Source organism: Octopus sinensis, linkage group LG15 (assembly GCF_006345805.1).
Source record: "Octopus sinensis linkage group LG15, ASM634580v1, whole genome shotgun sequence".
Classification (NCBI taxonomy): Eukaryota; Metazoa; Mollusca; class Cephalopoda; order Octopoda; family Octopodidae; genus Octopus; species Octopus sinensis.
The window spans coordinates 52,557,037-52,582,637 of NC_043011.1; the positions used below are offsets into that span (position 1 = coordinate 52,557,037).

The 25,601-nt window shown below is 38.1% G+C and overlaps 1 protein-coding gene across 3 annotated transcripts in view; it reads left to right on the top strand.

Moving 5' to 3' along the window:
* Positions 1-21,353, top strand: part of LOC115219649 (LIM and senescent cell antigen-like-containing domain protein 1) — a 99,369-nt gene extending 78,016 nt beyond the window's left edge. For 2 of the 3 annotated variants that reach the window (XM_029789819.2, XM_029789820.2), the window contains exons 3-13: positions 2,833-2,878; positions 4,702-4,768; positions 6,871-6,991; positions 8,273-8,344; positions 8,959-9,036; positions 10,240-10,335; positions 10,764-10,818; positions 11,590-11,682; positions 13,930-13,978; positions 15,722-15,797; positions 17,033-21,353. In XM_029789819.2, coding sequence (XP_029645679.1) covers positions 2,833-2,878; positions 4,702-4,768; positions 6,871-6,991; positions 8,273-8,344; positions 8,959-9,036; positions 10,240-10,335; positions 10,764-10,818; positions 11,590-11,682; positions 13,930-13,978; positions 15,722-15,797; positions 17,033-17,147 — 868 coding nt within the window. In that variant the 3' untranslated portion in view covers positions 17,148-21,353. The remainder of the gene's footprint in view (positions 1-2,832; positions 2,879-4,701; positions 4,769-6,870; positions 6,992-8,272; positions 8,345-8,958; positions 9,037-10,239; positions 10,336-10,763; positions 10,819-11,589; positions 11,683-13,929; positions 13,979-15,721; positions 15,798-17,032) is intronic. The other variant, XR_005002284.1, reaches the window with a different exon arrangement.
* The last annotated feature ends 4,248 nt before the right edge of the window (positions 21,354-25,601 follow it).

The window sequence follows — 25,601 nt, forward strand, 5'->3', positions numbered from 1 at the left end:
ACACACATATGTGTGTATATATACACACACATATGCAAGCACACGTGTGTGTGTATGTACACTTGGCTTTTTTTAGTTTAAATCTACCAAATCGTCTCACAAGGCTTTTGTTAGCCTGGTGCTATAGCAGAAGACACTTACCCTTGGTGCTACATCTGAAAACTGAGTCAAGTTGGTCATGGTTGGATTAGCTTTGATCATAATGCTGATTAATCAGGGCTGACCTGGTTTCAAACAACAACAACTGACTACTATGTAAACACACACATATACATACACTGACACACATCAATATACATTGTTTGTGGTTGTGATGGAAATGAGTCGAAAAATTCTGGTTTTTAATCTAGGATGGCCTAAGGTTGAGGACTTACTGGTGATTGAAGAATTTGGTGGTGGTGTTGCCACTTAATCATTAAATAATTATATTTTAATTCTCAGAGCTGTCATTCTTACTTGCTTTAGTTAATTCTTTGAGAGCGAACAGCAACCTGTCGTCAGAGGTCTCACAGGGTGTCTTTCCATCATCATCATCGTTTAACGTCCGTTCTCCATGCTAGCATGGGTTGGACGGTTTGACCAGGGATCTGGGAAGCCAGAAGGCTGCACCAGGCTCCGGTCTTATCTGGCAATGTTTCTACAGCTGGATGCCTTTCCTAACGCCAACCACTCCGTGAGTGTAGTGGGTGCTTTTTACGTGCCACCTGCACTGGTGCCAGGCGAGGCTGGCATTGGCCACAGTCGGATTGGTGCTTTTTACGTGCCACCGACACGGAAGCCAGTCGAGGCGGTGCTGGCAACGGCCACAATTCGGATAGTGCTTTTTACGTATCTCCAGTCCAGAGGTCCTGGCATCTGCTGGGTGCCAGTCATAGGATTGGTTCAATTTCGATTTCACTTGCCCCAACAGGTCTTCGCAAGCAAAGGTGGGTTGGCATAGGTGCCTGTCGTCGGATGAGGTTCGATATCGACTTCGCTTGCCTCAACAGGTCTTTGTGTGTCCAAGGGAGGAAAGGCATGCATAAGTGGGCTGGACTCACTTGTCCTGCCTGGTTTTTTCACGCACAGCATATTTCCAAAGGTCTCGGTCGCTGGTCATTTCCTCAGTGAGACCTAAAGTTCGAAGGTCGTGCTTCACCACTTTGTCCCAAGTTTTCCTGGGTCTACCTCTTCCACGGGTTCCCTCCACTGCTAGGGATTGGCACTTTTTCACACACCGATCTTCATCCATTCTCGCCACATGGCCATACCAGCGCAATTGTCTCTCTTGCACACCACAACTGATGCTCCTTAGGTCCAACATTTCTCTCAGGGTACTAACGCTCTGTCGAGCATGCACACTGACATTACACAACCATCGGAGCATACTGGCTTCATTTCTCGCGAGCATACACATGTCCTCAGCAGTCACGGCCCATGTTTCGCTGCTATGTAGCATGGCTGTTCGTACACATGCATCATACAGTCTGCCTTTTACTCTGAGCGAGAGGCCTTTAGTTACCAGCAGAGGTAAGAGCTCCCTAAACTTTGCCCAGGCTATTCTTACTCTAGCCGTTACACTTTCAGCACACCCACCCCCACTACTGACTTGGTCACCAAAATAACGGAAGCTATCAACTACTTCTAGTTTTTCCCCCTGGAAAGTGACGGAAGTTGTTTTCTGCAGATTTTCAGAGATTAATGCTCCCGAGCATCTGCCACATACAAAAACCATCTTCCTAGTTAACCTTCCTTTGACATTGCTGCACCTTTGGTTTTAGCTAGATTGACTCTAAGGCCCTTCGATTCTAGACCTTGCTTCCACACCTGAAACTTCTCCTCCAGTTCTGATAGTGACTCAGCAATTAGAGCAAAGAGGAGCATCAGCATAGAGGAGCTCCCAGGGGCATCCTGTCTTGAATTCCTCCGTTATTGCCTGGAGGACTATGATAAATAGGAGGGGGCTGAGGACTGAGCCTTGGTGGACCCCTACCTCTACCCGGAATTCTTCACTGTACTCGTTGCCATGAATATTAAAACTTGGTACCAAGATGTTAAGTATCGTGGAAGGCGCCTAACACCCAAATACCAATCTCAAAATCCTCGCTGTCCCCAATAAAGCAGTTTTTTGAGTATGCTCTAGGGTCTACTCTTATATCAGTTCCGAAATGTAGGATAAGTCTATCTAATAACCCTAGTATTTGTCAACACAATCAGTACTACAATAATGAAACACAAACACACACACACACATGTATACATACAAGTACATACATTCATACATATACATAGTCACATCTTATATGCATACATACAAACTTCCACATTCTCATTCACACATATGTATGTGTGTATATATATATATATATATATATATATATATATCAATAATCGAGGGTAAAATTAATTAGTTATGAATCAATTTCACCAAGTAGTGTTCAGTATGTAAAAGGACCATTTAAGGCGTATTCAAAATATTACATTATATAATTAGGGCTTAGTAAAATAAATTACTTTGCCACATACTGAACTTTCTAGAAATAGCAGCCAAAAAGTTTTTTTAGCCATTTCCACTACTTTAAGAAAAATGTTTACTCAAAAATAACTCACGAAGATATGGAGGTAAAACAGTAAAATATCACAAGTACAAAGATCATTTGAGAACGTCACGTTTCTAGATTAGCTGAAATAAAACTCAGCATTTCCTTCGTCAGCTCAACATTTCTTAATTATGGAAGTGCGTGCATGTGTGTGGGAGGCTAATTAATATTAGTTGGGGTGAATGAGTGCTGGTTATCTGATTGCTGTTTGAGAACCACTCTACTAGATTATTTTTTTCTTTCTTTTCCTTAGGTGTGCCCAGTGTTTCCAGAGCTTTCCAGGAGGGATTTTTTATGAGGTTGGTATACAACATTTTCATTTTTATCTTCTTCATCATCATCATCATCATCTCATCATCATCATCATATCACATTCGTTTACGTCCGCTTTCCATGCTTAGCATGGGTTGGACGGTTCAACTGGGGTCTGGGAGCCCGAAGTGCACCATCCAGTCAGATCTGGCAGGTTTCTACAGCTGGATGCCCTTCCTAACGCCAAACCACTCCGAGAGTGTAGTGGGTGATTTTATGTGCCACGACACACAGTGCCAGACGAGGCTGGCAGACGGCACGCTCGGATGTGTTTTTATGTGCCACCGACACAGGTGCCAGAGAGGCTGGCAGACTGCCACGCTCGGATGGTGTTTTTATGGCCCACCGACACAGGTGCCAGACGAGGCTGCAGACGGCCACGCTCGGATGGTGTTTTTATGTGCCACCGACACAGGTGCCAGATTGAGGCTGGCAAACGGCCACGATCGGATGGTGCTTTTCGTGCCACAGCACGGAGGCCAGTCGATGCGGTACGGCTACGGCCACGTTCGGATGGTTTTCTTATGTGCCACGTGCCACCATATATATATATATATATATATAATATATATATATATATATATAATATTACATATACATATATAACATATATACAACAGAGTGTGTGTGTGTGTGCGTGAGTGAGTGAGAGATATACAGCTATACAGCTTTTTTCCATGCTTGCACTGAGGTTACATAATCAACTTCCCCACCCCTCCTCAAAATTACTGGCCTTGTATCAAAATTAGAATTATGAAAAAGTCAAATGTGTCTCAGAATCTGCATTTAGGATCAGAACTTTTTTATGAAGAATATTAGCCTTGTAGTTTTTTGTAAGCAAGCTTTGATCTTGTGCTACCAATATGAACCTTCAGTCTCTGCTTTCAGTTCTGAATTTCTCAGCGACTGATGGGTTGTTGCTTGGTCTACATCAGCATTTCGACTTCAAAGTATATACTGTATACTGTTGTTGTTGTTGCTGTTGCTGTAGTTGTTGTTGTTGTTAAGGAGGTGAGATGGCAAAATCATTTGCATGCTGGACAAAATGTTTAGTAACATTTCATCCATCTTCACATTCTGAGTTCAGATTGTGCAGAGGTCAGTTTGCCTTTCCTCCTTTTGGGGTTAATAAATACAAGTACCAGTTGAGTACTCAGATCTTATAATCAACTAATTCTTTCCCAAAATTTTTCAGGCTTTGTGCCTATAGTAGAAAGGATGATGATTATTATTAATGTTGTTGTTGTTGTTGCTGTTGTTGTTATAGAAGAAAGGCTTATTATTAAAAATGTTGTACATTTTTAATATTTTATTTCTCTCTGACAAAGTGTCCTGATCAACATATTAGACTTCTCTTCTTTGTAACAAGTTGATTAATTCAACTTTGTGGGTTTAAGACATCAACACTGCTCTTGCAATATTGTGGGCTCAATCTCTGAACTGGGTGGTGAGTCATACCTTTGATGAAGGCACTTCATTCCACATTGCTCCAGTTTACTGAACTCTCTCTCTCTCTCTCTCTCTCTCTCTCTCTCTCTCTCTCTCTCTCTCTCTCTCTCTCTCTCTCTCTCTCTCTCTCTTTCTCCAGTAGTCACCTTCACAAGGGTGGGAGGGTCAAGAAGTTGTGAATGTCTACTTGCAGCCACATAGGCACCCTAAACAATTAACAAAAATATGATATTTAAAACCAGGTCACACTCACTTGCAAGTGATAGCCATAGTATATATATATTTGCTCAGATAACACACCATCTCTAGTCTTTCTTGGAGTCTACTGTTTCATTTTAGTATTGACATTGTTTATTTTCAGTTTGAAGGCCGGAAATACTGTGAACATGATTTCCATGTTCTGTTTGCACCATGTTGTCAAAAATGTGGTAAGTACTGACATTTTATATCGGAACCAATCAATGCAGTTATTCATAAGAAGAGTTAAAATTAATGCATGCAAAATTTCACGGCTCTAGCATCACTGTCTTATACTTGGCCTATGAACTTATCAACCCACCCTCAAACATCTTGAACTGATAAATTTTCCAATCGAAATCATAAAATCTACTTCTGAGACACGTTCTATAACAGCATCCTCTCGCTCCATACACAGCACATATATTCCTGCAGATTTCCAATATTTTCTCTCCTTTTAAAAAAGGCAAGATAAGAAAGCATGAGGTTTCGGTAATGTTCATTTTGGTTCTCCATTTCCAGATTAATCCCAAGCACACAAAATATAACCTTTCTTATTGCAATTTCATCTTTAACTGGAATTTTTAGCCAACCCAAAATATATATATATGTATATGTGTATTATATATCTATATCTATATATATATATATATATATATATATATATATATATATCTATATATATATATATATATATAAATAAATAAATAAATGCACCCTTTCAAAGCCTAGCCAGGCTCATGGGTCCAGTTTCCTGGTTTCTATGGCGTATATGTTCCCCAGCTGGACGGGACGCCAGTCCATCACAGCATTACTCATTTTTGCCAGCTGAGCGGACTGGAGCAACGGGAAATGAAGTGTTTTGCTCAAGAACACAACACGTCGCCCGATCCAGGAATCGAAACCACAATCTTGCGATCATGGTGCTGACACCCCTTAACCACTAAGCCACGTGCCTCCACATATATATATATATAATGTGTATGTGTGTAAATGTGCTTAAATGTTGTTTTGTTTGTTACCATTTGAGTGAAATGACAATGCTGTTTCCATTGCTTGTGAACATTATGGCTGTTCACTCTGCCGATTTGATGACCTGTGGAAGGGAAAAAAAATACCTTACTTGAAGAAACAGGTGAAGTTTGGTAACAGGAAGAGCATCCAGTTGTAAAATCCTACATCAAAATCAATTCCAATTCAAGCCATCTAGTTTGAATGGGAATTGATTTTGAGGCGATTTTCTGAGACATCTGAAAAATAAGTCCTTGGGTTGGTACATTTGACTAAAAATCCTTCAAGGTGGTGCCCCAGCATAGCCACAGTCTAATGACTGAAACAAGTGAAAGATAAAAGAAGATAAGTTCTGGAGTTGATTGCTCGTCTAAAACCCTTCAAAACTGTATCTCAGCATAGCTACAGTCCATTGATTGAAACAAGTAGAAGATATGTGATAAAATGTACTGTACACATGAAATTTAAATGCTGATATCGGATAAATAGAATATAAATAGAATTGAAGGCACACATCAAGTGAGACTTGAAATCACAGCTGATAATTTGTTGCCAGCAAATAATTTGGGTCTCATCTGGCAAACCTTTTTGCTTTCTTTTTCTGTTTGAATATTTTGTTATCTATAAAATCTTATCTCTCCTTCTATCCAGTTTTGCATTTGATTGAACAACCAATGATGAAGTATCTACATGATTGCTCAGCTTGCTAGAAACTGCAGTTAAATCTCCCTCAAATCACTCTGTAATGGTTTAAATTTTTAAAAAAAGAGAGAAAAGAAAACAGTACATGTTGAATAATATGATCCTAATTAACATGGTTATTGGGAAACAAAAACGATGCTAGCATGTGTTGGACGATTTGACTGAGTACTGGTGAACCAGATGGCTGCACGAGGCTCCAATCTGATCTGGCAGAGTTTCTACAGCTGGACACCCTTCCTAACGCCAACCACTGCTTTTATGTGCCACCGGCACGAGGGCCAGTCAGGTGGTACTAACAATGGCCACACTCAAATGGTGTGTTTTTATGTGTTACCTGCACAGGAGCCAGTCCAGCGGCACTGGCAACGATCTTGCTTGAATGTTTTTTCATGTGCCACCAGCATGGAAGCCAGTCAGCTGCTCTAGTTATAATGATAATGATGCTATACAAGCACACACACACAAAATCATAGTTTCTTCACTGTCATGGTGGGTTTTCTCCAATACGATAATAGATCTTTCTGTAACTTTATGCAATATCTCTTTGTAATCCTATTTTCCAATTTCCTCATTTTCCCAGGTGAATTCATTATCGGCCGCGTGATAAAGGCTATGAACAACAGTTGGCACCCTGAATGTTTCCGTTGTGAACTTTGTACTGGACCTCTTGCTGATACAGGTTTCATGAAACTTGCAGGAAGGTAAGGTGGTGCATTTACACACTGGCATGTAGCTTTAATCATTTAGTTACATTACTAATTTTCAGTTCATTACACTATGTAACACAGTTTTTATCCTTGGATAGCAACTATTATTTTCTATTTGCTTACCCCTAGAAAGTATGAAAAATGGTTAATATTTCCTTTAAACTTTGCTTTGGTTACAATATTTATTCAAATCCCAAAGAATCCCTCTCAACACATGGCTATAATGCTCCCCTAATGTTCCTGCTCCCCTAATGTTCCTGCTCAGCTCTGAAATGTAATGGAAAATAGGTCAGTTTCAAAAGATTGATGTCCAGGTCACAAAAGCAAAGTTTGAAGGGAATTGTAGTCATTTCCTTTGATTTTTAAATAAAAGCAAATAGGAAATAACACATACTAACCAAAAACAACAAAAAACAATGAAAATTTTTTTACAGTGTTATTGTAACACTTGTTTACAACTACATGGCTAAGGTCATGACAGAAGCTTGCATACTGTGGCTTTGTTCCAACAATTCTTATTTCTTTACTGCCCACAAGGGGCTACACACAGAGGGGTCAAACAAGGACAGACAAACAGATTAAGTCGATTACATCAACCCCAGTGTGTAACTGGTATTTATTTAATCGACCCCGAAAGGATGAAAGGCAAAGTCAACCTCGGCAGAATTTGAACTCAGAACATAGCGGCAGATGAAATACCTATTTCTTTACTACCCACAAGGGGCTAAACACAGAGAGGACGAACAAGGACAGAGAAATGGATTAAGTCGATTACATCGACCCCCAGTGCGTAACTGGTACTTATTTAATCGATTCCGAAAGGATGAAAGGCAAAGTTGATCTCAGCAGAATTTGAACTCAGAACGTAGCGGCAGACAAAATACTGCTAACGATTCTGCCAACTCGTCACCTTAATTGTTCCAACAATTCTATTATCAAGTTAACTCTTTTGATACCAACCTGCCTGAGACTACCCTTGCTTCTGTGATGCAAATTTCTTGTTTTAAAGTTACCAGAATTTCATGTTAGTTTATGTTCCAAACATTAACTTAATATTGAAAAAGTTATTTTACTAAATTCTTCTTTATTTTTCTGAATTAATTGAAACAAAGACAATGTCTTTCAATGTAAATATGTTAATAAAAGGGTTTAAGTATACTTAATATACAGCAATTATTTCATTCTTTTATGTCTCTCACTCACATTTGCGAAAATTGTTCTTGTGTCTTACAAATGATATATTATTAATACTGTATTATTTCAATTCTGCTTCAGAGCTCTGTGTCGTGAATGCCATGCTAGAGAAAAAGCCAAAGGTCTTGGAAAATACATCTGCCATAAATGCCAGTAAGTACAGCTACTGTTTATATTAACATTTCTAAGATAAGTCATTGTTGTTCATTCTTCTCATTAAACTGGAACTGTCAGTGGTAGTGTATTGGTTGTGATGGTGACGGTGACAGTGTTGGTAGCAGTGGTAATCAACTTCTAATCTTCTGAAAATTATTTTGTTGTGTCTAGGGAGAGTCATTATGCCAATATTAACCCTTTTGATACCAACCCGCCTGAAACTGCCTCTGGCTCTGTAATATAAATGTCTTGTTTTCAAAAGATCTGAATTAAAATCTTCCACCAAATCTTAGTCACAATTTGTTCCTAACACTGGCTTAATGATGACTACATTATTTTAATAATTCTTTGTTATATTTAAAATTAATTGAAAGAAACACAGAGTATCTCAACAGAAATATGGTAATGAAAGGGTTAACACATGCACTAGTTCAATTCCACTTCTTTATTAGTCAGTTGGTTAAATGTCAAACTAATTCATCAATTGTTTGTTTAACTCGGTCTGTTTGTTTGTTTGTCTTTTTGTCAAGGCTCTTTTTGCTGTTTGCAAGCTTTTTAATGCCTTTTCTCAGAAACGAAGTTGAAAATTATTTCTTTCTTTAAAATTTCAGTTCTATTATTGAAGAAGGCCACATCAAGTTCAAGGAAGAAGCCTACCATCCATACCATTTCAACTGCAAGAGTTGTGGGTAAGGGACTTTAATTATCTTTGTTTCATTCTAGAGCAGGAGTGGAGAAACTTTTTTCCAGAAGTGGGCTGCACGAGACATGGCTCATCGTCAGCAGGCAGACCTCACTACTAAAGAAGATTCAAGGAAATCTTTCATTAGGCACATCATACACAGGTCGTGTAAGTTGCAGTTTGCCCATGATTGTTCTAGAGTTTAAATCAACATGTAGAGAAATATGTTTGGAAGTCTGGACCTTGAGTGAGTTTTAAAGTTTGAACAGGAGCAGAAAATTCAAAATTAAATCAATTTTGTTCGTATGTGAACCCTACTGGGGTATTTAGGTTTGTCCCTTTATATCCTACATTCATATTCCATTGAGGCTGATTTTCGTCTCTCAGCTTTCTGCGTTTGGTGAATCATGTACCAGTAATGGAGTGTGATAATTTCAGTTGCTTATTCTTCTCCCACTAACAATTTGTGCTTGTGTTCCTCTATAAGGAGCACAAGACAACTTGCACCTGACTCTATCTTACTTTCAGTCAAAGGTTTTTTTTTTTTGCTTTGTCTTGCAAGTTGCTTGGCAACCCCACCAGTGGAAGTGCCAAATGGGAAAGCATCCAGTACACGGTGTGAAGTGCTTGGCATAAAGGAGGACATTCCAGCCATAGAAATCATGCCAGAGCAGACACTTGAGCGCAATGCAGTCTTGGGCCCATTGGATCCTGTTAAACCATCCAATCCATGCCAAGGAAGATGGGCATTAAATGATGATGATATAATGATGGGATTTTTTTCAGTTTCCAGTTACCTAATACACTCACAAAGCTCTGATCAGCCCAAGGCTGTACTAGAAAACACTTTCTCTTTGTGCCATAGAGTGAGAATGCACCTGAAACTCTATGATTGGGAAGTGAACTTCTTAACACCAAAGCCATGCTCACACTGGAAACTGAAATTTCTATGTTGGGCTAAAAAGAAGAATATATTGTGAATTTAAATCAACTAATTAATTACTTATTGTCAAACCAACAAGGAAGCGTCTAAATGTTACATCTCACGTTCCACGAATTGATCACGACTCAGAATGTAAGGGGACGTAACTCAATTCTGTTATTCTATTTATCTTAAAAATTTATTTAATCAACAAAACCTAACATTGAACCGGAGGCCTTTTAGATTAGGATCTTTGTTATAATTAATTAATTTTTTGCTATTTTTCAGTGTTGAACTAACTGCTGATGCACGAGAGAAGAATGGTGAGCTCTACTGTCTGCGGTGTTATGACAAGATGGGAATACCAATCTGTGGAGCCTGCAGGTAGGTCATTTCAACAGCATCATTATCTTCATCACCATTTCATTCATGACCATTAAATATCATTGTAACCTTCATATTTATCATCGTCATAATATTCATTATCATTGCCTTCACCATCATAATTATCTATGTAGCATCATTATCATTGCTTAAACGAAATCACTATTGTCACTGACATAACATTGTTTTCATCAACATCGTTTTCATTGGTGTCATTGTAAGTATGGTCATTGTCATCATCATCATTGTCATCATAATCATAATCATCGTCATCATCATTGTAATCATCATCATTGTCATCACCATCATCATCGTAATTATCATTGTCATTATAATCATCATTGTCATCATCACCATAATCATCATTGTCGTCATCATCATTGTTGTCGTCATCATCCTCATTATAAACCTTTTTCTCTTTATTTCAGACGACCAATAGAAGAGAGAGTTATAAATGCTTTAGGTAAATACTGGCATGTTGAGGTTAGTAGAATTGGTTTTTGGTTTTATTTTGTTCTTTGTTAGAGTCACTTCACCCCTACTGTTGCAACACGCCTGCCATGTCACTCCCCTACCATGTAATTCTCTTACCAGTTCATCCATCATACTGCAGTAATAATATTAATAATATTCTAAAGGCAGTGAGCTGGCAGAATCGTTAGCACACTGGGTAAAATGCTTAGTGGTATTTTGTCTGTCTTTATGTTCTGAGTTCAAATTCTGCTGTGGTCGATTTCGCCTTTCATCCTTTCAGGGTCGATAAAATAAGTATCAATTGAACACTGGAGTCAATGTAATTTACTTATCCCCTCCCCCGAAAATTGTTAGCCTTGTGCTGAAATTTGAAACCAATATTCCATACTACTTATTGTGTGTGGGTGTGTCTTTCAGCAACAGTTGTAAATGAGTGTCACCATTAAACATGCCGTGCCATTTGTTTCCAAAATTACATGAAAACATGTCTGGCCATGAAGGAAATATGGCTGCAGAAAATCTTCAACAAATTCCATCTGACCCATGCAAACATCATGGAAAAGTGGTCATTAAAACAGTGGGGGCGGGGTATGATTGTTGATGATGATTGGTGATGACTGATGGTGACTAAAACTGTAGTAATGTACTGTATTGAAACCATAGTTCTGCATTGCAGTAATGTACTGTGGTAATAATACTGGACTGAGCCTACTACTACTACTACTACTACTGCTGCTATTACAATTACTGACTTAATTCTTTTTCTGTTTTACTTTACAGCACTTTGTCTGTGCAAAGTGTGAGAAACCATTTTTGGGCACCAGATATTATGAGAAGAAGAATATGGCTTACTGTGAGATACATTATCATCAGGTAGGTGTACTTGTTGTTGTTTAGTCCCAGGTTAGCCCTCATCCAGCAAACCTATGGTCAAATAATTAGATGTGTGTGTCTATATATATATATATGAAATAAACAAAAGACGAAGACAGGTGGTGTAGAAAACAAACAGATGTATTAGTATAACGTTCGGGAAATGAAAAAGTCTTTTACGTTTTGAGCCTACGCTCTTCTACAGAAAGGGACACAGAAAGAAAATAAAGAAGGTGTAGTGGCTACCAATCTATCATGGCGACTATATATATATATATAAAAGCATATATAATATTTCAGAGATTGCATTATCTAATCTAGCCAATATGTTGTTCCCTTTTCAAGATTGTTGGATGTGATTTGAGAAATACTTGGCTGTGATTTCTTGTATGTGAAGCAATCACATAGAATTGTGAAGGGCAAATTTTCCAGTACTAGTGGTGAATTGCAAGTACATAGGAACCTGTAGAGGTCACATCTATGCTGAGTAAAATAAAGAATTATCAATTTACAAATTCATAGGTAATTAACTCACATTAAATTACTATTTTGGTGTTAAGGCCTGTGAAAGCTCATAGCCTAGTAGCTAGAGTTTTGGGCTTATTATCATAAGGTCATAGGTTTTATTCCTGGACCAGGCAGCACATTGTATCATTGGGCAGGGTGTTTTGTGTTAGGTCAGGAGATGAGGCATGAAGAGTATTTCTGTATCTGTCCGTGACTACATAGATGCCTAAAAGAGTCAGTGAAAGTATTATACGTTAACAAGTCATCTTCTCTGTATGGACACTGAGTCTTACAGAGATGCCAAAGGTCAAGATATCTGGCCCCTTGCTGTACTCAAGAAGACCCGTCCTCCACAGCAGAATTATTAATGCCACTTTCTCTGCTGAAGAGGATTGACCTGCAAAAGCCGTGTACTGGAGCCACGTAAAAGCACCTAAGCTGATAAAGTGGTTGGTGTTAGAGAGGGCATCCAACCATAGAAACCAAGCCAAATCAGGTGCAGCTCTTGTCAAACCATCCAACCTATACCAGCATGGAAAACCGATGTTAAATGATGGTGGTGATGATGATGATGATGAAGTCATTTTTGTTGGCACAGTTCTCTCTCTCTCCAGATGTCACATCCTGCTTATTTTGCTGGGTCAAGAGTAAGACAGTGAGGGGTGGTGGTGTTTATGTCTACATGTGATTCCATAGGCACCTCAAACAATTAGCAAATGTGTATTACATGCTACTGTGTCAGCTCACTTATGAGTGACAGCTGTGGATATTTGTCTTATGGATAAATGAAGGAGTACTCCGTCGGTTGCGATGACAAGGGTCCCAGCTGATACGATCAAAGGAACAGCTTGCTCGTGAAATTAACGTGCAAGTGGCTGAGCAATCCACAGACATGCGTACCCTTAACATAGTTCTCATGGAGATTCAGGTACTACTCATTTTTGCCAGCTAAGTGGACTGGAGCAACGTGAAAATTAAGTGTCTTGCTCAAGGGCACAACGTGCCGCCGGAAATCGAACTCAAGACCTTACGATTATGAGCCGAATGCCCGTAACCACTAAGCCACGTGCCTTCACATGCACGTGGCTTAGTGGTTATAATCCCACTTGAAATAGCTAAGCTGATGCTGGAAATCATCTTGGGTTTTTCCCTTGTATATCATTCACAAAAAAACTCCCAGAACTCACTGCAACCATACATCAATATCAATGCCTACAGGAAGTAAATTACCACCACCAACACCAATTGGCTTTTCTATCAAACCACAATACCTATAGGAAAGTCAAAATATGCCTTTGTGCATAGTATGGCCAGGCAGTAGCCTAGCAAAGTTGTTACAGTATACATATTTGTCTTAGGTCTCTCTGCTCTAAGTTCAAATAATGCTGAGGTCAATTTTACCTTTCCTCTTTTCAGAGTGATTAAAATTAAGTACTGGTCAAATACTGAGGTCCAACTAAGCCTCTCTTCGAAATCGCTGGTCTCGTTCCAAAATCAGTGCACACAGGACAAAATGCTTAGTGATATTTCTCCCAGCTCTTTTTGTTCTAGGTTCAAATGACATCCTAGTCAACTTTGCCTTTTATTCTTTCAGAGTTAATAAAACACGTACCAGTTGAGCACTAGGGTTGATATAATTAACTTGCCCCCTCCCCCAAAATTTCAGGCCTTGTGCCTGAAGTAGAAAGGATCATCCTCATGATTATTATTATTAATAACATTATTATTTGTCTTTTGCAGCTATTTGGAAATATTTGCTTTGTTTGTAACAATATTGTAGCTGGAGATGGTAAGTAGATTATGCTTCAATATAGAACACAATAAATGAATTCATTAATTAATTAATCCACCTACATTTTTGGTGCATCATGCCCTGTTATGCAAATTAGATAGACCAGTTTAGCTAGGTTTGTATACACTGTAGCCATAAGTTTATAACCTCTCCTTGGACAGATGATTGATCCCACTTTTGTAGGAATGAAATATGTAGTATAAACAGGTGCAAGTGTTTCTGTGTGGTAAGAAGTTTGCTTCTCAACCCCTTGGTTTATTCCCACTGCATGGCACTTTGGGCAAGTATCTTCTGCTATATCCCTTCTACTGCAGAAATTAGATATATCCATGCAAAATTTCATGATCCTTAACTGTGGAAAGCAGTTTTACATGCTAGTTTATTTTTTCTTAAGGAATGTCATGTTTGAAGCTGCTTTTTGTTGAGATATGTTAAGTTTATTGAGACAAAATGACTTGCAGAAAATACCAATTCTGCTTTTTAGTAGATATTTAACATTATTACTAGAATGACCATGAAATTTAATTCCACAGTTATTAAAGGATTTATTTAAAATTATGAGTCAACAGTAACTATACAAATGAAACAAGGGACAGAGTTAAGATGTTTTTCTTGTCTCTTCAACACCTGTTCTTTTCTATAGCATTTGATCCGGCCTTATTAAGCCCAAATATTCTGTTTTGTGTTCAAACTAACCAGATCAGGGCTCTCACAACTACCCTGCAATGTCATTCAAAAAGGATACAAATGCATCATCAAAATCTCAAAGCTACAAGAGTATGATACAAGTGTATGATTAATTCAAAACAGTGTGAATAAATAAATATTACATTTGACAATATAATGTGAATGTTAAAGGGTTAAACTAGATAATACAAAATTTTTTGTATTGGGTTGTCCAGAAAGTTTGTGCCAATTTTTAAAGGAAAGAAAAAGGTCAATAAATACCTGCCATTACATTTTTAATCAACCAAATATGAACCATTTTGTTGCACAATGCGTCTCCATCTTTCCTTAACTTGAAAATACCCTCTTCCCAGAATTGAGGTGGTTTCATGGCAAGGAATTCATCAAGGTATCTTTTTACGTCATCCAAGGAATTGAAATTTTTACCATTAAAACTATTCTGCAGAGACCTGAATAAGTGGAAATCCGAAGGAGCAATATCTGGTGAATATGGAGAGTGGGATAACACATCCCAGCCAAGCTGCAGCAATTTTTGTCTGGTTCCTAAAGAAACGTGCGGTCTTGCATTATCATGTTGGAAAACAACACCCTTCCTGTTGGCCAATTCTGGACGTTTCTCTTGAATTGCTGCTTGTGAGGCATTTTTCCCTTTACGGAAAAAGAAAAGCATCAAGTGCTGAAAATGAACTTCCATATCTTCCATTTTAAAGGGTTACAGAATTAACACAGGTTGTAGGAACACAAACCTTCTTCCACGAAAAGATAGCTTAAACTGTGCTCTAAATAGAGGTGTAGTCAAATCCTATATTATGGACTCAACCATGTTACAAAATAAGTCGAAAAGTAAGCTACTATAAATCGGCACAAACTTTCCGGACAACCCAATATTTTGCTCCTTTAAAATAGCTGTGATTTGAGGTGAGATCCAGCTGTTATTTCCTGCAGGCTGAATGATTTTCTTTTTGGATGGTTATCTCTGATGGTAATATTGATGTCATTGTTGTTTAGTCTCAAACCAGTGTATAAATCAGTTGCGTTTGGTTTCTATTGCAGCCTTTACTGCCTTTAACAAAGCCTGGTGCGTTAACCATTTTGCTTGTTCTGTCTGTGACAGGAAGATGAGCCAGAAGTAAGTAAAACTATTTTATAGTGTGTGTATTTACTTACACATGTGCTTGGGTGTGTATGTACATGGGTGTGCTTGAATGTGTATCCTTGATGGTGTTGCAGTTGCTGCGGTTATTTTCATTTTCATGAAGTGTCATTGATGTACCAGGAGCAAAGCTCCAGTAATCAATGTGATAGTGTCATAAAAACTTGCCATTACTATTAAGGGTGTGAAGCGCTTTTCCCTCCTCTTAGTGACATGTGTCACTTTTGCCTCCCTCCACTGTCATCATCATCATCATCGTTTAACGTCCACTTTCCATTGATAGCATGGACGATTTGACTGAGGACTGGCAAACCAGATGGCTGCACCAGGCTCCAGTCTGATTTGGCTGAGTTTCTGCAGCTGGATGCCCTTCCTGATGCCAACCACTCTGAGAGTGTAGTGGGTGCCCTTACATGCCACCAGCACGAGGGCCAGTCAGGCGGCACTGGCAATGGCCATGCTCAAATGGTGTTTTTTACGTGCCACCTGCACAGGAGCAAGACCAGCAGCACTGGCAACGACCTTGCTCGAATATTTTTTCACTTGCCACCAGCACAAGTACCAGTAAGGCGATGCTGGTAACAATCACACTCGAATGGTGCTTTTTACATGCCACCGGCACAGAAGCCAGTTGGCTGCTCTGGCAACGATAACACTCGGATGGTGCTGTTAGCACTCCACTAGCATGGATGCCAGTCATCAAATTTGATTTCGATTTCTGTGAAAATTACAATAAGATTCTTGACATCTGTGTTTTGTTTTGTCATGAAAAAAAAAATAGATTATTGTAAAAACAGTTTCATATATTACATAACTCTGTCGGGTCATCTTCATAGAAGGAATTTAATAAAGAGTGAAACCATTGTTGAAACTGAAATCAAACTTCAATATTACTCGGCAGTAAGGCAGCGAGCATGCAGAATCATTACTGTGCCAGATACAATGCTTAGCAATATTTCAGCCATCTTTATGTTCTGAGTTCAAATTCTGCCAAGGCCGACTTTGCCTTTCATCCTTTCAGAGTCAATGAAATAAGTACCAGTTGAACACTGGGGTCAATATAATCAACTTACCCCTCCCTGAAATTGCTGGCCCTGTGCCAAAATTTGGAACTATTATTATTATTGTTATTATTATTCTTATTATTATTATTATTACTTCTTTTGCTTTTAAAAATGATAACCTGTTTTCTTTTTCTTCTATTTTGACAGAACCAAATTCTTTGAATTTGACATGAAACCTGTCTGCAAGACATGTTTTGAGAAATTTCCTGGTGAAATGAAACGCCGATTGAAGAAGGCCTATGATGAACACACCAAAAAATAACCTGGTCACCATAGGAACTAATAGTCTTGCTTCAGTGCCTCTTTCTCTCTTTCCAATCTATTCTCTAGAACAGTCTGCAAACAATCTGTAGCCTTATTCTCCATTTGTTGTAAGAATTTCATTAACTCACCTGTCACCAAGGAGGGAAAAAAAAACAAAAACTGAACAGTGCCCCAATATGGTTATAACCTCTGGTTGAAACTGTTTATAGAATGATAGAATATAAATTAATGAGCATATGTCTATTGCTCTTTACTATTGTGACAGTTTATTTTCTTTGTTGTTTACTGGGTGAAGCATTTGTGTATACAGAGAGGTCAGTATCATCCAGTGGATGGTTAAAGAACTGAACTACTCACTGACTTAGAGGTGATGAGTTCAAACCATGACTGGGATATATGAGTGTTGTATTCTGGAGCTCATATCTCCCAGGTTTTATAGCATTTGGCCTGCATGGAAAATCACTTTCCCTGACCTAACCAACTCTTATTTCCCTGGATAGAATAAGGTCAATAGTCCATCACAGATTTTAATGTATTTATCCACTGGAATGTGAGCTGAAAAGATTTGGTAGTGATTAGGTTGGGCTAATGTTATAAGCCTGGCAGCAGTGCAGTTGATGTGAATGTCTCAATTTGCTGATTTTCAGGCCAATGCAACCCACAAAAGAAATAATTTGGTCAACAAGAAAAAAAATAGTTTATAGTTCCGGCTGACAAACTGGCCAAGTCATTAGAACATAAGACAAAAAGTCTTATTCCAGTTCTCTGCATTCTGAGTTCAAATGCTGTTGAGGTCAACTTCACATTTCATCCTTTAAGGATCAACAAAATAAAAAAAAATCACTTGAGGGCTGTAGATTAGTGGAATCTACAGAGCATCAGACAAAATTTTTTGTGGTGTCTTTTCCAGTTCTTTGCATTCTGAGTTTTTCAGTGGTTGACTTAATTTGCTGCCTGGTTTAACACCACCACTTCGTCCTTGGGTACCTTTAGCAGAGTTCTCTGTTGCAAACACATGTCAGGTCACTGGTTTGAGGATACATACCATCCTTCCTCCTACCAGTCTCAGAGGCCCTGATAAATAAATGGGTGATGGATATTGCCTTTTTTTCCTCCACTTCACTAAGCCTTAAAAATAAACCCCTACCTAAATGCAACAATGGAGAGTAGAAAAGAAAAACAAAGCACAAAAAAAACAGGTTTTCAGAGACTGTTTCTAGTAAATATCTAAGACAGAGATAAGGGTTTCAATATTCAAATTCTTTTTCCTATAGACTTTTTAGTTTGACGTTACAAATTCATAAAACTGAAATATTTTCATAAATTAACCCTTTTGATACCAACCCATCTGAGACCATCCTGGGTCCTATGATACAAACTTCCTGTTAATTTATGTTCCAAGCACCCTTGATGCTGACAAAATCATTTTATTAAAATTTTCATTTTTTTCAAAACTGAAACAAAGGCAGTGCATTTCAGTTAGTAACAAAAGGGTTAAAATTACAATGGATTAAATCCTTTTTCTTTTTTCTGAAATAGAAATATACTGGAAAAAGAAACTGCCCCCAAAAAAGAAAACTGGAATTTTGAAAATAACAAAAATTTTCAGTTTGAATTTCAATTAAAAATTGGAACTTTCTTTGGTTTTAAAAAATGACATTTCAGTTTTACCAATTTTGAATTTCAAATTGAAATATTATAAGAAAAAAAATTGAAATTCTTATCTCTGATCTCAACTTATCCTGCTTCACTTTATTTATAAATGTTTTTGTTTTTTTAATTAGACATCTAGAGTTAGTCTAAATGCCTTAAATATATCTATTTTCTATACAAATCTATATTTTATTCTTGCAAATGGTTTATTTTTTAATAAGTCTTTGTCATTCAGACCCTTCACTTTCTCTATATTTCTCACACAAAAATATTGCATGTTTTTGCTATTATCTTCTTTCCAATATTATCTGCCTACACACTTCAGAATAGATTTTTAAAGAAATTACCTTTTTGCTCCAGATTTTTATTTTTTATTTATAATTTTTTTTTTATTAAATATATTTTAACCCTCTTTGATACCAGAGAGTGCTTCAGAGGAGTGAAGATGACATCACTTTCAATGGCATTGAGTAAATTTGAAGGGCACCTCTCCTTTGAATACAACACTATCAGATACAGTGTCAGAAGGCCCGTATTAATTGTGGACACACAGTCCTTTTCTTGTGACTAAACAATACATTAAAAACAAAAATGAGAAATTATACAGTGATCCTGCTGCTTACAGTATACCTCCTCATGATACCAATTTACTGTTAGGTGGACTGAGCTGTTGAGTAGTGAGTGTCTTACTTGCTGAACAAATGGTGGGACATGAATTGGCAATCTTTTGGTTAGTGGAGGCAGTATCTCTGCTGATGTTGCTTCAGAAATACAAGTCCCCTTATTTATAATGTCCATATAATAGCTTTACAGTTTAGGGCTTTCTCAAGAAGAAATCCTGTGATGGTAGCATGCTTCGACCTGAGATTGTGTATTGAAACTGAAACAGTAACATTGTAGAAGAATCATGTTAGCCATTTAAGAACACACATGCTTTTTACATTCACCTTTGATTTATCTTATGTTGCTGGTGCAGTACTTAGGCCTTTGGTAATAGTTTACTTTATAAACACTGTCTTCTTGCACAGTTAAAGAAGCTTCACCCAATCAGTTGATTAAATCACATCATCATCATTTTAACAATCACTTTTCCATGCTTGCATGGGTCAGATGGAATTCAGTGAAGGCAGGTTCTCTATGGCTTGGTGCCCCTCCTGTTACCATAAATATATTCTGTATAAAAACAAGGTATTAATATTTATTACATATAGCATTGGCTAAAATGTATATGTTCTGAAGTACCTAATTGCGTTGAAGCAAAATGTTGTAATTGCACACCAATAACTTATTAATTAAACTAGCTGCCAAATGCATAATAATATGCAAATCAGTGTATATGATTTACTTAAGCATGTCTTTGAAGATAATTATAGAGGATATTCAGTTGCTGAGGAAATATCAACACTTGACTGAAACTGGTCTAGTTTATCTCTTTTTCTTTCTGTTCCTGAAGATGTATAAAGATCAGGTGTTTACATCTGTCTGTCACATATACAAGGTGTCCTAAAAGTCCCTATATACTTTCTTTTTTCTATTTTCTTTCAGATATCATTCAGAGAAACATGAGGCCGTCAGCATTTGACACCTTAGACTTTGAAGTTTTTGCAAGTGTATCATTCCCTTGCCCATGGCTCACCAATTGACGTTAGAGCAGTGCTGCAAAATTGCTGCCTGGCAAGAGGTTTTTCAGTCCCCTACTGCAATTCATCGCAAGTTTGAGAAGGTTTATGGCCATCACACTGCTCCAACGCATAGCACAATTTATGCTGTCCAAAGCAAGTTTCTCGAAAGAGGATTTGTTCTTGACAAACCACACAGCAGATGGCCTGCTACTACCACCATTGATGAAAACACCAAACTCCTAAAGTAGGTGTTTGTGAAAAGCCAGAGGACTGCACTTGAACTTAGCATCAACAAAAGCTTGATTCAGCGGATACTTTGGTGAGTGATAAAGCTCTACCCGTACTAACGTCAGGTTGTTCAAAGGCTTCAAGTGGAAGATTATGATGCCCATGTGGAAATGTGTGAATCACTCCTCTAGCTTTACCAAAATGATTCTTAGTTCTTGGAAAACTTATGGTTCAACGATGAGCCTATCTTTCATCTCTCTGGTCGGGTAAACTGACACAGTTGTTGAATTTGAGGAAAATCAAAACCAGCAGAAATTCTCGAACATGAACAAGACTCTCCAAAGCTGGTGGTATAGTGTGCCATGGGGCACGGGAATGATACACTTACAGAAACTGCAAAGGTGTCATGCTGATGGTTTCATGTTTCTCTGAAGGATACCTGAAATGAAATAGAAAACAGAAAGTGTATAGTGACTTTTGGGACACCCTGTAGTTTTGATTAAAATCTATACATATACTTTGTAGTAAATAAGTATTTTGTGATAATATTGTATATGATAAAGTGTAGAAATATTGCATCATGGATCTACAAACTAATCACTGGTACAGCATCATTGTATCTCTGAAAGTATGTCAGTAGTCAGGCTGTAGAGGAATGATGAAATTTTCTGATATTTTACCATTATACAAGATAAAAAAAATAATGTAACAATAAATGTGTGTTGTAAATGGCTAGTATGAATCTTGCATGATGTATTTGTTATATATAAACATACATACACACACATGTAAATAAGTTTATATTTAAAAAAAAAAAAGGCATTCATTAGCCATGCTGAGAACATTAAACAAATACTATTTAAGATTTTTTTTTAAGAACACAAAATCCGCATTTGTATCTTGTATTGAACAATGCAGTCAATAAACAAAACTTTTGTTATTAATCAATTTGGTCTTTTTATTTATTGTGTGATATATTATACTCGTAAGGCGCAATGGCCTACTGGTTAGGGCAGCGGACTCGCGGTCGTAGGATCGCGGTTTCAATTCCCAGACCGGGCGTTGTGAGTGTTTATTGAGCGAAAACACCTAAAAGCTCCACGAGGCTCCGGCAGGGGGTGGTGATCCCTTCTGTACTCTTTCACCACTCTTTCTCCCACTCTTTCTTCTGTTGGCCTGCTCGCTTAGCCAGCAGGGTGGCGTCATTCGAAGGCTAAAACAATGCGAACGCATTGTGACCAGCGATGTGTAACTACATCTGATGGACTGGTCGTAAGAAAAAAAAAATATTATACTCATAACTATAAGGGTATATGAGAGATATATTAATTGATATAATCCTTTAGCATCCAAATAATTTTGTCAAGTATAACGCTTATTTATTCAATTTGTTTTTTAATTAATCCTACTTTGTCATAGCTTCCCATAAGCACAAGGTTTTGATGATATGATTCTCTTTACTCTTTTTCTTGTTTCAGTCAGTTGACTGCGGCCATGCTGGAGCACCGCCTTTAGTCGAGCAACTCGACCCCGGGACTTATTCTTTTTGTAAGCCCAGTACTTATTCTATCGGTCTCTTTTGCCGAACTGCTAAGTGACGGGGACATAAACACACCAGCATCGGTTGTCAAGCAATGCTAGGGAGACAAACACAGACACACAAACATACAAACACACATATATATATATATATATACGCCATTTTAGAGTAAGTGTGAAAGGCGGGATTTGGATAGTTTGAATTTAAAACAGGTAGAATTTTGGGGCCTGATATGGTCAATTTAAATACAAATGGGTTAAGGGTATATAAGAGATGTATGGAGATATAAGAGTGATGAGTATAAGTATATGTGAGGGATATATTGAGAAAAGTTGTTTTATACATATGGGTGCAGGGGTATGTGAGTGATAAACTAAGATATCATAGTGATAGATATAGGGGTATGTGAGAGATCATCATCATTATCAGCAACATTTAACATCAGTTTTCCATGGGATGGACAGCCTGACAGGAACTGGCAAGGTCAGGAGCAGCACCAGGTTCCATAGTCTGTTTTGATTTGATTTCTATGGCTGGATGCGCTAACACCAATCACTTTACAGAGCGTACTGGTTACTTTTTACACAGCACCATTACCAACGGTCTACTGAGAGAAGTATTTTATTGATCAGTACTGGCATATGTGAGTGACGTACCGATGTTATCATCATCGTTTAGCGTCCGCTTTCCATGCTAGCATGGATTGGACGGTTCAACTGGGGTCTGGGAAGCCAGAAGGCTACACCAGGCCCAGTCTGATCTGGCAATGTTTCTACAGCTGGATGCCCTTCCTAACGCCAACCACTCTGTGAGTATAGTGGGTGCTTTTTACGTGCCACCGGCACAGGTGCCAGACAAGGCTGGCAAACGGTCACAATCAGATGGTGCTTTTTATGTGCCACCGGCACGGGAGCCAGGCGAGGCTGGTAACGGCCACAAACGGATGGTGCTTTTTATGTGCCACCGGCATACAATAATAATAAAGGACGTTATATAGACCTCCTTGACTGTTTGTTTGATAGTGACAATCATTTACAACTACCATGCAATGTCAAGATAAGGGGGACACACGGACACACATGTACCTTGAGAGAAAAGTTGGACCTAAGAAGCATCAGTTGTGGTGTGCAAGAGAGACGATTGTGCTGGTATAGTCATGTGGCGAGAATGGATGAGGATAGCTGTGTGAGAAAGTGCCACACCCTAGTGGTTGAGGGAACCTGTGGAAGAGGTAGACCCAGGAAGACCTGGGATGAGTTGGTGAAGCACAACCTTCGAACATTAGGCCTCACCAAGGCAATGACTAGTGACCGAGAGCTTTGGAAATATGCTGTGCTTGAGAAGACCCGGCAAGACAAGTGAGACCATAACCCATGGCCTTTACCAGGTGTGTAGCCAGCCCACTTATGCGTATCTTTCCTTCTTTGGACACAAAACTCTGCTTGCGAAGACCTGTTGGAGCAAGTGAAATCGAAATCGAACCAAATTAGACAATTGGCACCCATGCCAACATTCCTTCATTGGACACTGAACTCTGCTTGTGAAGACCTGTTGGAGCAAGTGAAATTGAAACTGAACCAAATTCGATGACTGGCACCAGTGCCAGTGGAGCGCTAACAGCTCCATCCGAGCGGGATCACTGCCAGAGCAGCTGCCTGGCTTCCGTGCCAGTGGCACATGAAAAGCACCATGTGAGTAGATTGGGTAGATAGAAACTGAAAGAAGTCCACCATATATGTCATCATTTAGTGTCTGTTTTCCATGCTACCATGGGCAAGACAACCGTCTTATCCATGACGAGCTGGACTGGGCTCCAGTCTGATTTGGTTTAGTTTCTACAGCTGGATGCCCATCCTAATACCAACCATGACTACGATCTCACTTAGCTTGATGTGTTTTCTCAAGCACAACAAATCACCAAAGGTCTCAATCACTTGTCATCTTCTCTGCGACACTCAACATCCAAAGATCATAATTCACCACCTTGTCCCATGACTTCCTGCGTTCACCTCTTTCACAGGTTTGTATGTTTGTATATATAGGTATCTAGGAAGGGCATCCAGCCATAGAAACCATGCCAAATCAGACTGGACTCTGGTGCAGCTCCCAGCTTGTCAGCTCTGGTCAAACCATCCAACCCATGTCAGCATGGAAAGCAGACGTTAATATATATATATATATATATTTTTAATTTTTTATTACATACATACATATGAGCTTTTAGTTTTCATCTCTCAAATCTAATCACAAGACTAGTTGGCCCAAAGCTATAGTTAAAGACACTGGTCCAAGATGCCACACAGTAGGACTGAGCCTGGAACCACATGGTTCAGAAGCAAACTTTTTATTATACTGCCATGCCTGATAACAATAGTTTCATTACATAATGGCTGCTAATTAAAGATGCCTAAAATTTTGTCCAATCTTCCTCATCTCTTTAAATTCCTTCTTACACAATGGACATGAAATATTCATATTATCTCACAGTTTTTGGGACTAATCACAAGCACACACCAACAAGATGTAATCACACACTATAGTTACTGCATTTACAAGAAATAGTTTAGAGCAGATATCTTCTATAAGCCTTGGGCTAAGCAATGCCTCTAAGTGGAACAGGTAGACGGTAACTGTATGGAAGCCATTGTGCAACACACACACATTATATATATATATATATATATATATATATATAAAATAATATGTTACAATTTATTCAATAGTCAAGAAAAAACTCTTGAGTTTCGGATGCCGAAGTGGAAATCCACAACACCATCTCTTCGGTTATCTGACCATCTGAAAAACGGTATGAAAAAATACCGTTATATAAAGGGAAATTACTGTGTTATAATTCCGCTACTTATATAAATTAAGATTAAAAGTTCATAGTAAACTATTGAATAATATTATTATTTTATAGATAAATTTCCTCTATTTACATAATATTGAGGTCTCTTTCTTCCTTTTGTTATCTTACCGTTTTTACCAATATATATATATATATTTAAATAATAAGAGTGAAAAATTTAATATAAATTTGATTAATATCAATTTAAAACCAGTGGCCTAGCATATTGAAAAATCTGAAGATTCAGAAAAATTATATTCCATACATATAAGAAGGATGACCACTAATAAAGATTAATCTTTATATTTTGTATCTTTTCATTTGTTTTGCTCACTTAGGTTGTGGCGTTTGCTGAATTTTCTTAGTGTTCAGACCATATGGGGTCTACATCTAGCATAATGGACGTCCACTTAGTGGTCATCCCTCTTATATGTATATATATAAATATATTATATGAGAGAGAGAGGGAGAGACATGCACATGTATGTATACTTGAATGCACACAGTTGCTTTGTGCTTTTGAAAACCAGTGAAATGGAAAAAAAAAGCCCTTACTTGAAA